This window comes from Heteronotia binoei, chromosome 15 (assembly GCF_032191835.1).
Source record: "Heteronotia binoei isolate CCM8104 ecotype False Entrance Well chromosome 15, APGP_CSIRO_Hbin_v1, whole genome shotgun sequence".
NCBI classification, from domain to species: Eukaryota; Metazoa; Chordata; class Lepidosauria; order Squamata; family Gekkonidae; genus Heteronotia; species Heteronotia binoei.
The window spans coordinates 23,601,743-23,619,036 of NC_083237.1; the positions used below are offsets into that span (position 1 = coordinate 23,601,743).

At 48.0% G+C, this 17,294-nt stretch overlaps 1 protein-coding gene across 1 annotated transcript; it reads right to left on the minus strand.

Annotated features, from left to right (window-relative positions):
* Positions 1 to 588: 588 nt before the first annotated feature.
* On the minus strand, positions 589 to 16,943 carry TBX6 (T-box transcription factor 6). The gene is made up of 8 exons (XM_060255884.1): positions 16,805 to 16,943; positions 15,486 to 15,714; positions 13,608 to 13,875; positions 11,906 to 12,049; positions 4,302 to 4,372; positions 4,050 to 4,117; positions 2,104 to 2,308; positions 589 to 868 (listed from the first exon to the last, which is right to left on the minus strand). Exons 1-8 carry the CDS (start codon positions 16,926 to 16,928, stop codon positions 619 to 621), a joined length of 1,359 nt encoding a protein of 452 aa, XP_060111867.1. The 5' UTR covers positions 16,929 to 16,943; the 3' UTR covers positions 589 to 618.
* Between the last annotated feature and the right edge of the window lie 351 nt (positions 16,944 to 17,294).

Here is a 17,294-nt window from a genome sequence, read left to right on the forward strand (position 1 = left end):
TTCTGCAGCAGAGAAGGGGGCTCTGTAAAGTGAAGGTTTCTGCCCACTAACTAATGAAAGATGAGAGACATGGAAATCTTCATAGCAGGTGGGATCTGTCTGCTATAGAACACCTCTGATATGTTATTTGAGAATCTCACCTGTTAATCTCTATGTAAAACTAGATCTTGGTGCTACTGCTGCTTAAAGGCATGTTGAAGTTTCCACCAGTGCTGCTTGCCTCAAACCTATAATATACAAACATTATTGTAACTGAGAACTCCCATTCTGGTATGTTTCAGGCTCTCTTGATGAGAAACGTTTAAAGTCAAGAGAGAAACTGCTAAAGCCTCAAACGTAACTTGAATGGCATAGCCAGTGCTTTATCCCTCCATAGAAAAACAAATGAGAATAGAGCCTTGGGATGGACCTTGGGTGTTTGGCTTTACATAACACTTGGAAGAAGACACACAAAACTTTAGTTACAGTCGCAGAAGGATTTAATAAGGATATACACAAGCTTACCACTGTCTCTTCGCAAACAGATAAAGAGAGGAGGAAGCACCAGGATTCTTTGAAAGCAAAAGAGGATGAAAGAGCTAGGAGCCAGGATCCTGGGTTTTGTGGGAGAAAGAAGGGTTAGAGCATGGGTGGCTGGGAGCCAGGATAGCTGGTGGGAGGCCCATACACACGAGGGGTTGGGGGATAAGGTGTGAAGCTGAACTTGAAAGGTGGGAAGGGAGAAGCATCTGGTGGTTCTGGGCCCCCAAGGAATGGAATTATATCCAGGCCGTTCCAACTTGTTGGGAGCATTGCTCTGAAGTCTGATTGCTCAGGAGGTGACTTGGCCGTGGGTGAAGATGGTGGAGGTGCCATTTCTTGACTTGGGCTGTAGGGAAACAAGTCAAAAGCTTAAAGCAAAGGACACTGCCTTAACTTGTAAGAGTAGCACTGTACTTCTGACAAAGGGAGCATTGACCCCCCAAAAGCTTATACCAAAAGCTTCTTGTTGGTCTCTTAAGGTGCCACTGAAATGAATCCAGCAGTTCTACTGTAGATCAGCACAGCTGCCCTCTGAAACAAAGTTGTCCAGGCAGCCACAGAATTACATCTTGTAGTCTTCATTGTTTCTGGCCTTGTTCTAGTTTTCTCACATTTGCTAATGCTCTGTCTTTCATGCATTTCCAGACTGTCCTTTCTATATTGACCTCCATTTCACACTTGCACATCCCTCTTAGTTTACACCAGTGTTTCCGATTAACACTGCTTCTGGTGAGAACCAATGGTAAGAGATTGGAAGGCGGGGGGAGTTAGATGATGCACTGAAGAGGAACCTGTAAAGGACTTTGGAGACACCATTCGGTGGGAAGTTCTTGCAAAGAGGGACATGAAACAGTGCAGACTATAGACACCTAGTTGGTGATACAATAGCTGTTTCTGGATATGCAACAAACACAAGAAGCCATATGGCAATCTTGTCTTTACTTGGACATAGGAGGTCTTTTTCATTGAGGTATGAAGATGTGGAAATCTTTAGGGTCACTGATAGTGGATTCTAACTGGCTAGAGAACTGTCATTATAGTCACATTGCAGTAAATTGAATGCTGGATTAGATGTCAGTCTTGGCTTGAGACAAGTTGTCCTCTTAAATCTTGAAACAGCAGCAACAACTGGCACATGTATTTATATATCCTTCCTTAAACTTGCCAAATTAAAAAAAGGAATATTTTGGCAGCATCAGGGCTAGCATGACCCTCCACATTCTGCATTTCTTCAGTTCAAACAGACCTTGGTCAAGGACAATTTTTTATATACCAAGGATGTTGTGACTCCTCAGACTGGCCCCATTGCTTTAAAAAAAAAGAGTTAGCTCTAACTTTGCCCCAGTAATTGGGTTTGTTAATCACCAAATTGAACTTAATCTGAACATACATTATCGAAATCTCCCAAGAACACTGAAAAAAATCCTCTTTTTATGAAGATTGAAGGTTGTCATAGGAATTAGGCTGCTGAACAAAGTTTGAGTCAAGTTGCACCTTTAAGGCCGACAAAGTTTATTCAAGGTAGTAGTTTTTGTGTGCAAGCACACTTCTTCAAAGGAAATATGATGTGACTGGGCTCACCTGCTGTAGGGCGACGGGGCTCCTCGCAAACCATGGAAGGCAGCTGGGTGTTGCACATAAGCCTCAGCTCCACTGGGGTTTGTCCCTCCAGTGGGGAAGAAGGAGCAGGAAGGGTGTGGAAGCACCAGGGGTGGTGGCTGCTGTGGCTGGTGATCCAAAGGCATCTCCTCTGTAAGGGTCGAATCGCATGGGCCTTTTTTGCTCTCTAGGTGGAAAAGAGGCTAGGAGGTTATAATTGGAAAGGGGCAGCTCAGGAAGTGAAATGGGGACAATACGAGTTGTGTGGATGTATAGTAAGCAAGTGACTGTTATGAAAAACATAGCATAAATGATGCTGAAAGTAGAATTCACAGCTCAACAGGTTCAGAAAGAAGGGGCAGTCTGGGAAGTTGTCATCGGATGGCTCACCTTAGCCTGTTCTAGTCAGATCTCAGACACTAAGCAAGGTCAACGCCAGTTAGTATTTGGATGGGAGACCACCAAGGGTGGTGCTTCACAGAGGTAGGCAATGGCAAATCACCTCTGTTTGTCTCTTGCCTTGAACAAACACTCTGCAGGGGTGTCAATGTGCGGCCAGGGGGCTGAATCAGGCCCCCAGAGGGTTCCTATCAGTCCCACAAGCAAATCTGCTTTATTCTCCCTCTCTCTTCTGAGTCACAGTTTGCTTTGCCAGGCCAGGCTTGCTCAATTGCACAGGAGCTACAGAGCAAAGCCTCTATTTTCTCCATTGGCTGAGGCTCCACCTTTGGGGAGGAAGGGGAGTAGGGATAGCTTCCTTTGCCAAGCTCTCTCAATTGCACAGCTCTCTTTCTTCAATTGGCTGAGGCTCCACCCCTTCTCATCCCCCAGGGAGGGAGGGAAAGAGCCAGAGCTTCCTTTGGCCAGTTCCCTCGATCACACAGGAAAGATGCAAAATCCTTAATTGTGTTTGTCTGTGTCCTTTATAAAGTTCATATCTCCACTACCTGGGATTACATTTTATGACACATGTGGCCCGGCCCAACAAGGTCTCATTTATGTCAGATCCGGCCCTCATGAGTTTGACAATATTATGACCCAGAGTTCAAGACAGCGTCATTAAAAATAACCACCGTAATGATGATTTCCCTGGCACTTTGTGCAGAACAAATGATTCATAGGAAGAGGTCAAAGCAGGTAAAGATCTCAAAGCAATGGTCACCCTCTCTTAGGGTACCAATACAATTTTACACCAGCATAAAAAGGTGTCTCATTCTGCCAATATTTTCTGTTCCTCTCCCTGCTACAACCTCCCTTGTTAATCCCTCTCCTGGAACAAAAGCCTCTGCTCTACAGGTAGTGTACAATATGGTTGTATTTGACTGCGAAAGTCTATTCTTCAGATATAATAGCACTTGAAAGAGAATGATCTGGTGGAGGGAATGGCTTAATAGGTTATAGGACTTGGGAGGAGGGGGAAGAGAGTGATGGGCTATGTGAAGGTGATAGGTAAGACTACCCAGTGAAAGGGAAGAAGATGATATTGGATTTATATCCCGCCCTCCACTCCGAAGAGTCTCAGAGCGGCTCACAATCTCCTTTACCTTCCTCCCCCACAAGAGACACCCTGTGAGGTGGGTGGGGCTGGAGAGGGCTCTCACAGCAGGTGCCCTTTCAAGGACAACCTCTGCCAGAGCTATGGCTGACCCAAGGTCATCCCAGCAGGTGCAAGTGGAGGAGTGAGGAATCAAACCCGGTTCTCCCAGATAAGAGTCCGCACACTTAACCACTACACCAAACTGGGACTGAGAGGGTGCCCATGGTGGGAGATGAAAGTCTATATTGAAAAAGGGAAACTTATGGCAATGACCAACTATCTAGAACTGAAACTGGTGAGCTGAGTGAGTCATGCTGAGAATCTTCTTTATGGTGATTAAAAGATTAGGGGTAGGAAGGTAAGTGGCAGAAAAGGGGTATATTTCTCTTACCGCTTTCTCCCACATTGGTTTCGCAATCATTTGACTTCATTTTCCTCTTGATTCTGGCCTCACGCTCCCTATATTTTGGAATGAAGGAGGCACAGTAAGGCATGTTTTCAGGACCAGATTAGAAGCAGGGAATGCTTGATTTATCTTGATTTTTGACCCTGTAGGATACTTCCAACTCTATGATTCTAGTGAGTTCAGACATGAGAATGGTTTCTTCTAATATTAACATCTGCCTCCCTTTCCCCTGCTCACCTTTTGCTGTTCATCCCATTCTCCCGGAAGCCTTTGGCAAAGGGGTTGCTCTCAATCTTCATTTGAGTAATCTGAGAAAGGAAGTAGGTAAATGCTGGTGATGAAAGGTGATGCACATCTCTATAGGACATGTTATTTCAGATATAAAATCAGGGATTTTTTTGAGCAGGAACATAGTTCCAGCTGGCTTGGCACCAGGGGGTGTGGCCTAATATACAAATGAGTTGCTCCTGGGCTCCTTCTACATGAAAGCCCTGTGCAAAACAATGGTGACATCAAAGGGTGTGTGGCCTAATATGCAAATGAGTTCCTGCTGGACTTTTTCTACCAAAAAGCCCTGTATAAAATGCACATGTGCAGACACTTGGTCAATATCCTGTCAATCTTAGATTTTCAATTTTTCAAACTGAAGCAGTTTGAGTCCTCATTGCTGCGAGAATAGGGTTGAAAAAGTCTATATATCATCTGAAATCTTAGGAAGTTGGGAGAAGCGCAAAACTACTTGTGGGGAGGGCGGGATAAAAATAGAAGTAAATAAGTAAATAAATGAGTCTGATGCACAAAAGTGTCATGTGTAGTTCTTCATGTGACTAAAAGGAAAATAATAGATTGCAGAAAGAAAATATATTCAAACATATTCAGTTTGCCTAATTTCTTTTATTTAGGCTGCATAATTTAATTGACCTTCAAGCAACACTTTTTCATTTTTAAGGAAAGCATAAATAATGTCTACATATATAGGGCAATGATCTAAAAGGGAAGAAAGGACAAAGAGAGTGAGGAATTTCTTTGGAAGTCTGATGAAAGGTGAAAGATGGCAGAAATGAGGAAGTGCTCTACTTGCTCTGACAAATAGGTGCGGTGGCAAAGTCGGCACTGCCCTACAGAGCATCTGCCACAGTCACAAGTATTAAGATCCCAGTCTTAAATTTTAGGTATTTCCTGTGTGTGTGTAACATCTTTCTCAGTTCCTCTAGCAGTGATCTTAGGGTTGCCAATTCTGGTTTGAGAAATTCCTGAAGTTTTGTGGCCATTACCAAGGGAAGGGCTTCTATTTCTTTTATTCTCTATGGTATACCATAGAGTACACTCTCTGAAGCTGCCATTTTCTCCAGGGGTACTGACCTCTATAATATGGAGATCATTTGGAGCTTGGAAACTTTAATGGTTTGCCCTTCTCATCATAACCTTTTTGCAACCTGTTGTGACATTAAACTTAGCTAGCATTGTCTTGTACTGAGCAGGTAAAGCTATGGTGAGTAGCCAGAAATAACCCACATGTCCCTGCCATGCAGACAGTGTTCTTCAACTGAACTTGCTCTCCTCTCACCCTAGCAATGACAAAAATTCAGCTACAAAGGCCTGCAATTGTGTTGGCAGGAATAGAATTTTCTTTCCCCCCCAGAGGACAGGGATGATTCTGGGACATGGAAACCTTAAGTTCTCAGTCCTGGGCTCATCACTTTTCATTCTTGCTGATAATTAGGGATACCGGCCTCCAGATGGGATTTAGGGATCCCCCAGAATTACGGGGGGACATCTCCAGACATAAAAATCAGTTCCCCTGGAGAAAATGGATATTTTGGAGAGTGGACTGCATGGCATTGTGCCAAAGCAAGGTCCACGTCCTCCCCAAACTCTACTTCCTAATATTCAGGAGCTTCCCAACCTGCAGCTGACACCCTTACCACTCCCCAAAGGCCAAGGAGGACCTGGCAATCTTAACTGGTTCCTTTTTTTTCCTATATAAAAATCTGCCACAAATAACAGTGTCTACATCTTGGGGTGGGAGGAATGGGGATTGCATAGGGTTGCCAATCCCCAGGCTTTGCTATGCTTCTATTGAAAGGAACTGGCTTACTCCCTTGTAATATACAGCACAAGTGGAAGATATCATAATACTGATGAAGTGGGAAACCCGAAACGCGTCTATTATATTATTAACTAGTTGTTTGTATGCTGTATCAGTTAATCCCTATGGGCTCGGTTTATAAGGATTTAATTGTTTTTTATGGTTGTCAATGTGAACTTTTGTGTTAAACATATTAAGTATGAAGCAGTTTTATATTTAAAAAGTATATAAACATATTTTAAAAGTATTAAAAAGTTTGGTAGTTTATTCATATCACAGAGATTGTTTTTGTTGTTTGCATAAATCCCCAGATGGGAGCAGGAGATCCCCCGGTTTGGAGACCCTCCCTACACTTCAGGGTCATCAGAAAGCAGGGGTGGGAGAGGGAAATGTCTGCTGGGAACTCTATTATTCCCTATGAAGATTGATTCCCATAGGGTATAATGGAGAATTGATCCATGGGTATCTAGAACTTCTCATGGTCAAACACCAGCTCACCACATTACTGGGGCTGGCCTGGTTTCGACCGCTGGGTATTCAAATAGTGGGGGTGCAGCAGATATGAACACAAAATTTCGAGCACATGTGCCGGGAATTCCTGGAAGTGTTTGATGGGTCCCTGGGGTGCTACAAGGTGCCTCTCATCACCTTGCCCCTCGATCCCCACGTGAGACCGATAAGGCTGAAGGCCAGGTGAGTTCCGTTCGCTCTTAAACCAAAAATAGAAGCAGAGCTGGACCGCCTCACGGCCCAGGGAGTGCTAGAACCGGTATCCTATGCTGCATGAGAAACACCCATAGTCACTCCAGTGTAGGGTTGCAAAGTCCAATTCAAGAAATATCTGGGGACTTTGGGGGTGGAGCCAGGAGACTTTGGGGGTAGAGCCAGGAACAAGGGTGTGACAAGCATAATTGAACTCCAAGAGAGTTCTGGCCATCACATTTAAAGGGACAGCACACCTTTTAAAATGTCTTCCTTCCACAGGAAATAATGGATAGGGGCACCTTCTTTTGGGGCTCATAGAATTGGACTCCCTGGTCCAATCGTTTTGAAACTTGGGAGGTACTTTGGGGAGAGGCATTAGATACTATATTGAAAATTTGGTGCCTCTACCTCAAAAAACAGCTCCCCCAGAGCCCCCGAGACCTACAGATCAATTCCCCATTATACCCTAAGAGAATTGATCTCCACATAGGGAATAATGAAGACGTTTCCGTCTCCTCTCCCCCCTCGCCCCCGTTTCTGGCAAATCTGATACAGGGGATTGGCCTCTCTACTCACGAGTTGCTGCCAGCTTCTTCACAGCAACACAGACACACCATCCCAAATTGAAGCCTTTCAATCAAGCCTCCGGAGGTGCAAAGGCACATGGTCCTTTGCGGGCGGGGCGGGGCTTCCCCCCACCGCCAGCCAGCTGACTGGGGGCGGGAAGCAGCCTGGGAAAACGGAAGAACAGCTGCTGCAATCAGGGCTGGGTGGGAAGGGAAGGGCAAGGAGAAGCTGCTGTGATCCGGGGTGGGAAGGGACGAGGAGAAGCATCGAGGATTGGTGGAAAGGGAAGGGACGAGGAGAAGCTGCTGGGATCGGGGCTGGGTGGGAAGGGCCGCCATTCCCCCTCCTCCCCCCCCTCCCGCTTTCCAGATTTTTGGCAAGTAGGGGGAGGAGGCTCCAAATCGGGGGTCCCCCGCCCAGGTGGGGGATTTGAGAAGCCTACTCCAGTGAAGCCGAATGGAGATGTGCGCATATGCGCGGATTACAAGTGCACAATAAATAAGGCACTTCAGGACAACTCATACCCCGTTCTGGTGGTCAACCATGTACTGGCAGCCCTAGCAGGCTCTAAGGTTTTTGGGAAACTGGACTTGGCCCAGGCGTACCAGCAACTTCCGGTGGACGCCGAGACAGCAGAAGCCCAGACCATTGTGACTCACAGGGGAGCTTTTCGGGTGCAGCGGTTGCAATTTGGGGTTGGTGTGGCTCCGGGGATTTTTTAGAGCATAATGGATGCTCTTCTCAAAGGGATCCCCGGAGTGCAACTGTTTTTTGATGATGTTTTGATCGCTGCCCCGGATGCTGAGGAGTTCAGCAGCCGTCTGCATGAGGTACTCTGCCATTTCCAGGTGGCGGGACTTAAAGTAAAGCGGGAGAAGTGTTCCCTTGGGGTGTTGAGAGTAGAGTTCTTGGGGTTTGCAGTAGATGCTGCAGGAATCCACCAGACGGCCGACAAGACCAGGGCTATTGTCCACGCCCCGGCACCCATGTGCAAGATGGAGTTACAAAGTTTCTTGGGATTATTAAATTTTTATCATTCATTTTTGCCCCACAAAGCGGCCATCACGGAACCCCTTCATAGGCTCCTCGATAAAAACGCCCCGTGGGTCTGGAAAAGAAGCAAGCTGCCGCTTTTCAAGCAGTCAAGGACCTCCTAGTTTCCAATGATGGCATGCTCCACTGTTTTGACGAATCCTTACCAGTGATTCTGGCTTGCGATGCTTCCCCGAATGTGGTGGGCGCCGTTCTGGGGCACCCACTCCCGGACGGGAGGGAGGTTCCCATGGCCTATTATTCGAGGACCCTGACCCCCACGGAGCGCAACTATGCCCAGATAGACAAGGAGGCCTTGGCAATAGTGGCGGGTGTGCATAAATTCAACGACTACCTGTACAGTAAGCATTTCACGATCGCCATGGACCATAAGCCGCTACTGGGCCTCCTCACCCCAGACCACCAGACACCGCAAATTCTGTTACAGCGCATCCTGCGGTGGAACCAGTTCCTCAACTCGTCCACATATGCCCTGGTCCACCGCCCCAGCAAAGCTATGGGACACGCGGACGCCCTCAGCTGCCTGCTGCTGCCCTCTATGGACCTGGATCTTGCCCCCACCCACCATGTGATGCTTATAGGGACTCTACCAGAGAGGCCCCTCCACGCCACCGAGGTAGCTAGGGCCACGGGTAGAGACTGCATCCTCGCACGCATTTTAGACTGGGTGGGAAGGGGATGGCCCACGGGCAAACTGAACACAGAATTCAGGGCATTCGCATCACGCAGAGAAGAACTGGCCATGCACAAGGGGTGCCTTCTCTGGGGTAGCAGGGTGGTGGTTCCCCCCATTGCGGAAGCAAGTGCTGGAAGCCCTACACGAAACACACCCGGGGATAGTGCGCATGAAGGCCCTGGAACGTAGCTATGTATGGTGGCTGGGGATGGACGAGGAGATAGAAGGGTGGGTTCGAAAGTGCCAACCCTCACAAGAGTCCTGACCTGATCTGCCCAGTGCCCCTGTCCACCGCTGGGAGTCCAACAGGAGGCCGTGGTCCCGGTTACGCCTAGACTTTGCGGAGCCATACCAGGGCCAAATATTCTTTATCTTAGTCGATGCATACACCAAGTGGTTGGAAGTGATTCCCGTAGCTTCAACCTCCACCGCGGAGCGGTCAGAGCCTTGCATAAGGTCTTTTGCACTCATGGGATTCCCGAGACCCTCGTCACGGACAATGGGACCGCTTTCACCTCCTGGGAATTCCAGGAGTTCTTGAATCGGTACCTCATCCAGCACATTCGGTCCGCCCCTTTCCATCCAGCCACCAAAGGCCAAGCAGAGCGCATGGTGCGCACCACTAAAGAGGCCCTGGGTCGCATTGTACAGGGAGACTGGGATCACCGCCTGGCAGCCTTCCTATTTGATAACAGAATCACCCCCAACCCCGTCACCGGGTTAAGCCCTGCCAAGTTACTAATGGGGAGGAAGTTGATCACGAGGCTTGACAGGTTGCATCCTGACGGGGCTATGGACCTTCCCAGTTTCCCCGAAACCAGGGAAGCCGCTAGGGGATTCTTTGCAGGGGATCCGGTATATGCAAAGAACTTTGCAAGCGGGCCGGAGTGGTTAGCCGCCCGGGTGCTGCGGGTCACCAGGTTCCGCTCCTACGAGGTCTCGTCGGAGAGGGGGGCCAGATCCTAAGGAAGCATATTGACCAGCTGCGCCGTCGCACATTGCCGGAAGAACCGACAGCGATCGGGGGAGCGGGAAGTGGGGGAGTGCTAACAGCAACACCCCCGGAAGCTGCACAGCCTATGCTGGCCGCACCGACTATACGGGTGGAAGAGCACCACAGCGGAGGGAGCACCCCCCCCCCCCGAGAGGAGATTCCGGAACAGCAACAGGTGACGGACAGCCCTTTTCTGGCGTCACCCCACCACGAGGAACCAGCTGCCCCGCCAGCCACAGCGGCCACTCCAACTCCCCAAATAACCCCGAGGAGGTTGACCCGGGAACACAGGGCGCCAGCCTACTTGAAAGACTTTGTGTCTTGAACTAGGGGGGGAGGAGTGTTGTGCCCTGCATTTCAGTCCCGAAATTACAACACAGCGGACGCTACGGAGGTGACCAGTGGAAGTCCACTGGTCCCCGGATGTAGCTCCGCAAATACACTCCGCCAATCAAGATCTGTGGCGGGAAGTTTAACTGGCCAGGATTGGTCCTGGCCAGACTGAGGGTTGTTCGGGGTATGTATATAATCGGGACCCGGCCTGTGTTGCCTGGTCTTGTGATGTGCTCACTAATAAAGCATGTTGCCTTCAACATGTCTCGTCACTCAGTACATTACACTTTGCATCATAAATTCTTATAAGGTGCAATAATGAAGGTTGCTTGGAAGGCTTTTTAGGGTTGCCAGCCTCCAGGCAGGGCCTGGAGATCTGGAAATAAAACTGATCTCCAGACGACAGCGACCAGTTCCCTTGGAGACAATAGCTGCTTTGGAGGGTGAATTCCATGACACCAAAACCAACTGAAGTCCCTCCCTTCCCCAAGCCTTGCCTTTACCAGGCTCCATCCCCAAATTTCCAGGAGTTTCCCAACCTGGAGCAACCCATCCTAAAACACAATGGTGTCTTAAGAGGCAGTGAGGGAAGCTATCCATGTGTTACAATTAGGGTTGCCAAGTCTAATTCAAAAAATATCTGGGGACTTTGGGGGTGGAGCCATGAGACATTGGGGGTGGAGCCAAGAGCAATGTTATGAGTGTGACAAGCATAAATGAACTCCAAAGGGAGTTCTGGCCATCACATTTAAAGGGACAGTACATGCCTTTAAATGCCTTCCCTCCATTAGAAATAATGAAAGATAGGGGCACCTTCTTTGGGGGCTCATAGAATTGGACGTCCTGGCCCAATCTTTTTGAAACTTGGAGGGTATTTTGGGGAGAGGCACCAGATGCTATGCTGAAAGTCTACCTCAAGAAACGGCCCTTCCAGAGCTTCAGATACCCGCAAATCAATTCTCCATTATACCCTATGGGAATCGGTCTCCATAGGGAATAATGGAATGTCCAGCAGACATTTCTCTCTCCCTCTGCTTTCTGATGACCCTAAAGTGGGGGGGGGGCTCCAACCAGGGGGATCCCCTGCCCCCACCTGGGGATTTTGCAACCCTAGCTACAGCTGAGCACAGGTATATCCCAACTTCAAGGCTAAACTTTGGAGGAATCTCTACTCAAACAGCCTCATTGGTTGGGCCAGTCTTGCTTGCTGCTCTTTCAGTCTTTAAAATCAAAATAGCAGCCTATGCTAGAAAGTACTGGGATTCAACGCTTGTGCCAGTTCCAGAGTATCTAGGAAAAAGGGAGATGGGGAGTTTTAAGGAGAAATTTATTTTATTTTCATTTATTTATTTAAAACATTTATTAGTCTCCTTTGTTATGGAGCTGAAAAGCATCTTAAATTATAGAGATGGCTTTGGTCTCACCTGTGGATTCTGGTAGGCCGTGACAGTCAGAAACTGGGTCTCCGGAAAAGTGAAGGAAGCACAGCCGCCTCCTGCACCTCGGCGCCCTCCGGCTCCAACCACGTGAATCCGTGGCTGGTAACGATGCATGGAGTGGACAATCAGCTGAGAAACACAAGAGTCAGAGGTGAGTCGTCATAACCATATAGCTGCCCATAAGAACATAAGAGAAGCCATGTTGGATCAGGCCAATGGCCCATCCAGTCCAACACTCTGACCGTTTTCCCACTGACCTTACTCCGGAGCGACGTCCCTCTTCACCGCGCAGCGTCTGCGTGGATTTCCCACCAACTGCTGCGCACAACCAGGAAGAGCCGCGGCTTTTGCGTCGCAGATGTAAACTGTTTTTTAGCGATTTACATCTGCAACGCAAAAGCCGCGGCACTTCCTGGTTGTGTGCAGCAGTTGCTGGGAAATCTGCGCAGATGTTGCGCAGTGAAGAGGGACGTCGCTCCGGAGTAAGGTCAGTGGGAAAACGGCCTCTGTGTCACACAGTGGCCAAAATTTTTTTTTTATATACACACACACACACACACTGTGGCTAATAGCCACTGATGGACCTCTGCTCCATATTTTTATCTAAACCCCTCTTGAAGGTGGCCGCCACCACCTCCTGTGGCAGTGAATTCCACATGTTAATCACCCTTTGGGTGAAGAAGTACTTCCTTTTATCCGTTTTAACCTGTCTGCTCAGCAATTTCATCGAATGCCCACGAGTTCTTGTATTGTGAGAAAGGGAGAAAAGTACCTCTTTCTCTACTTTCTCCATCCCATGCATTATCTTGTAAACCTCTATCATGTCACCCCGCAGTCAACGTTTCTCCAAGCTAAAGAGTCCCAAGTGTTTCAACCTTTCTTCATAGGGAAAGTGTTCCAGCCCTTTAATCATTCTAGTTGCCCTTTTCATAACATTCTGCCTGGCATAGCTTGTGTTTACCCAGCTCCCCTGCTAACCCTTTAGCTCTCAGATAGGATGAGTGTGTTCTTGTGATTCTGCACAAGGATAGATTCAGGAATTGTCATCTTGAGAGAACTGGATTTTTCTTTAAGAGAATATGCAAGTGCACAAGTTTCTAGTCTTTCACGGCTATGAAAAATAGAGATAGATGCCTTGTGAGATTTCAGGACCTGGTGAGGACTTGTGCGCCTCAGTGACCTGCAAAGTATCTTGCTGTCCTTTCATGAATGGTTGAAAAAGCATAATAAATGGAAATGTGCTTGGTTTGCATAACTGTAGAATGCATCTTTTCTTGATGCAAATGTTACAGCACCTTGGGGGAGGATTTTTTAAAAATATATTTATTTTCAGCACTGATCCAGTGTGGTATGGGGGGTTACAGTGGCAGAGTAGGATCTGGGAGACCCAGGTTTGAATCTCCAGTGGCCTAGACATTTGCTGACTGAGAGTAGGTCGGTCTCACATACACAGCCTAACCTACCTCACAGGGCTGTTGTGAGGTTAAAATGGGGAAAAGTGAAACACTAGTGAAAAGGGCATGGTAAGGGCTTTCAGACTAAACCAACCTTCCCATGTATTTTTCCGTTTCCTCCTATGAAACTCTGCTATAGAGCCTGTTGGGGCTTCCCCTGTATACATCTTTCTTCCCATATCTTCTCTCCTGTCTGCCATTCCCACACAACCCTTCTTTCCCTCTTTCCATACGTGTCCATGGGGGTCCAATGTATTGTTGGTGAGCTTCAGCCGGTGGAAGGATACAGGTTGGCGCATCCAGTGTGCCCCTGATGCAGGTGAGTCGGGGTGGATGTAGACCCGGTCTGGGGGCGGCAGTTCAGCCTTGCCACTGGCTTCCCACCGCTTGCCGTGCCACTTGTATCGGGAGCCGCCTACTGGGACTACGTCCACCAGCATCAAATACTTGGCCTCGGGATCCAGTCCGGTTACTGAAACTTTAAGCTGTGGAAACATCCGCCTAGAAAGTTCATGGAAAAACAGGGTCAGGAAATTCTAACTAGGGAGAAGTTGAGGTAGAATGAGGGAAGAGCAAGACAGACACTTTTTGTTTCTCTTTCCTGTTGAAATTATTTTTCACATTTGAGGCTAACAGTTCAGGTTAATGAAACCATAACAAGGGCAAACTGTGTCCACCAAGTACAATGTGTGACATCCATCTTGTTTAAGGAAAAAAGGTACTCTTAATACTCCCTCTAAGCTGTGGAGTCTTGTGAGCAAAAAATGTTCTTTGTGGGCTGCTGACATTAAAATTGTGATCTACTGCATAAATTATTGTGTTCTGGAGTCATCCTTCCTGAGCTAAGATAAAAATATGTGAGCTGGAGGCAAAAAAACTGTGAGCTAGCTCACACTAACTCAGCTTAGAAGGAACAGTGCTCTTGATGCTTTCATATATTTGGCCCTCAGACCTCTTGAAGGCATTGGAAGAAAATTAAAATTCCCCCCATGCTGCCTAACATGGTTGAACTTCTGTGCAGGACGATGGAAACCTGCAAAATGCCCACATTAAGCTGACTGGGACAGAGGAGGTACCCGTTCTTTAATTTCTCTGTGCTTTAATTTCTTAGGGGCAAGTCCCCATTATTTTAATTTATTAAATTTTTGAATCACCCAGTCCCTGCTACTACAAGGCTTTGGGTGATGCACAACATTTGATAAAAACATCAGAGCCTATAAAATAAAAAACATAAACAACGCTAGTACAAAAAAGCTAAGAGAATCAGATGATGAATTACATATTACTTCTCATTCTGGACTGCCGCCTGCCAGCCACCTTGTGGGCAGGGGGAAAAGAGGAACAGAGCAAGTCTGGAGAGCAAGGGGAGGGCGCCAGCCAGAGTAGAAGCCATTGCTGTCCTCAACCAACCAAAGGCCTGGCAGAACATCTCTGCTTTACAGGCCCTGCAGAATTGCATAAGGTTCTACAGGGCACTGATGATGATGATGAAGAATTAGATTTGATTGATTGCTCCATACTGGCCAAGGCCAGGCTCTGAGCAGTGTACATCGGATGGTGTTAGGCAGAAAGTTCCACCAGGTTGGAAAGTTCCATCTTTAACTTTTTCTGCTAAGGAGCTTTCCAACTATGGTTGACAACCTGCTCTGTGGCAGCAAACCGGCTGCTCACTCCTTGAGCATCCAACTTAGTCTCACCCCTCTCTTCCCTTATTTCAAAACATTGCAGGTGCTGTTATATTAAATAATTACTAGAGTGGGAAAGACAGACACTCCCCCACCCACCCCCAGCTGCACAAATATATAGCTGTCCATGTGTATGGGGTCCAGGCCTAAACATGAAAGATCTCTTTATGAGATCTCTAGGTAATTTTCCTGGGTTTCATTAAATGTTTCTGGGTAGCACTTTAATTTTAAAAAGAGAATGTGTTGCAGCATTATGGCAATTCCTGGCTGTGGTTACTCAGGGATGAAATAAATCTGAATACATTCAGAACCTCTTTCTCTACCTGTTCCATAGCTGGTGCTGCCTGGCACAGGGAGAGGGCTCTGTGGCAGAGCCCTGACTCAAGATATGTTCTCTTCCTCCCTCCTTTCTGCATCATATCTCACCTGCCTGCCTTGGTGATGATCATCTCTGTGCCAATGCCGCTGAACCGCTTCCAAAGCTCCCCATTCTCCAGGCTCATTCGTACTCCAGAGGGGATGCGTGCGTTTGGTGGGGGACCTGGTGGCAGAGCCTGACTAGGCCCATAGGAGAGGCCAGGAGCCGGGGGCAGGAGGCGCCCTGAAGGCTCCAGGCTGGGGAAGAAGCTGTCCAGCTTGGGGCCAGTGTCGAGGTCTAGGAAAAGAGCAAGATAAAACAAAGGCAAGAAGAAAGAAAGTTAATATGATAGAGGGATATTTCTTGAGGTGAGTGTGTGTGTGGGGGGGGGGCTACAGTCAGGGCTGAGAAGCATCCTAGAGGAATTTATCACCCTTCTGTTGGTTTCCGCTCAGTCTCACCCCCCCCCCCCAAACCTCGTCTCCTGACCAGTTGGTCTCTGTCAGGTGCTAAAAGTCCAGATGACTTGGGGGCTGGGGGGTGGGAAGGGTAAACCACTGAATTTCTGTGATTTTGGCAGCCTTGTTATCCCAGTCCTGGCTTCCCACTGATCTGTCCAAAACCAACAACTGTTTTCCCTCTTTTGGGTACCGCTGTGGTCCATCCTTTTGGTTTGTTCCAGCCTCTGCCTGGCTGTCAACCATCATCTTGCTTGTTCAAATTAAATTCCCTTCTTTTTCCCAAGCACAAAGCAGCCCCAGCTGTTGTCCTCTCCAACCTTTCCTGTCATTCCAGGAGTTCTGCTTCCTGGTGTCGTTTTGGCTCAGATCTCTCCCCGCCTTGGTAAACCAAGGAGTCCCAGCTGCAACCCTCCTTCTCACATTTGCTAGGCATCACTGTGTTCTTAAAGAAATCAAAAGACTTGTGCTCCCTCTAAGCTGTCTTGTGAGCAAAAATTCTACTTTGTGAGCTACTGGCATTAAAGTTGTGAGCAACAGCATAAATTAGTTTGTTCTGGAGCTAAGACAAAAATGTGTGATCTGGAAGCTAAAAAACTGTGAGTTAGCTCACACTAACTCAGCTTAGAGGGAACATTGCTTGCAGCTCCTTCCTTCTCCATTCTCAGACCCTTTGAACCATTCCAGGAAATCTCAGTCTTCCTAGCGTTCCTTCTGTATAGAATTTTTATTATATTCTTTTCTCATATGAAAAAAATTCTAGTCTCTTTTCTCCATGCATCTCCCAGCCTATTGCTCTCATACACTCAATCCCATTTATCTAAAAGATTGCCCAGCATGTCTAGTTCCCAGCCATTCTTCTGCATACATCTCTCGTCAGCCCCCCCCCTCCCAATCTCCCACTACTCCACCACATCCCAGTTTCTCACCTGGATATCTGAAGGCTTCGTATTGGGGTGCCTGACTCTGGGTATACCCAGCTCCTGGAGGTGGGGGAGGTCGCAGAGGGTAGGAGCCCCCATACTGTGAAAACATCTCTGAAGGGTGATACATGGGTTGGTAAAGGGAGCCTGGGAGCCAGGCCTCTTCGGTTTTCTGGGAAGGGAGTGGGGATCTTGTGAAGTAGGACAGATGAAGTTGGGAGCCAGGGCTTCTGCCTTTGGTGGGTAGGCAGGGAGAGGTTCTATGGGCCTGGCGAAAGTGGTAGGGCACCTGGAGGGCAGTGAGGTACAGAAGCCAGGAGGGAGGGGAGGGGAGGGGAGGCTGTTGGGGTAGAGCCGGGTCGAGGGGCTGAGACGCAGGTCTCCTTGGTTCTGTCTCCTGCCGCAAGACTGGGTTGCTTCCACCTCCGGATCTTTTTCTCTCCCTGAGGAGCCCCTGGCTGAGGCTGTATTTATGATTCCGCCAAGACTCTTTGAA

What these genes read in the sequence shown, in the direction of transcription:
- TBX6 (XM_060255884.1), bottom strand. Translation starts at nt 16,928, where the DNA reads ATGTATCACCCTTCAGAGATGTTTTCACAGTATGGGGGCTCCTACCCT. An exon ending in CGGCCTACCAGAATCCACAG is followed by an intron (nt 4,373 to 11,905) that starts GTGAGACCAAAG and finishes TTCCTTTCTCAG; the next exon opens with ATTACTCAAATGAAGATTGA. An exon ending in GCCCCGTCGCCCTACAGCAG is followed by an intron (nt 869 to 2,103) that starts GTGAGCCCAGTC and finishes GTTTCCCTACAG; the next exon opens with CCCAAGTCAAGAAATGGCAC.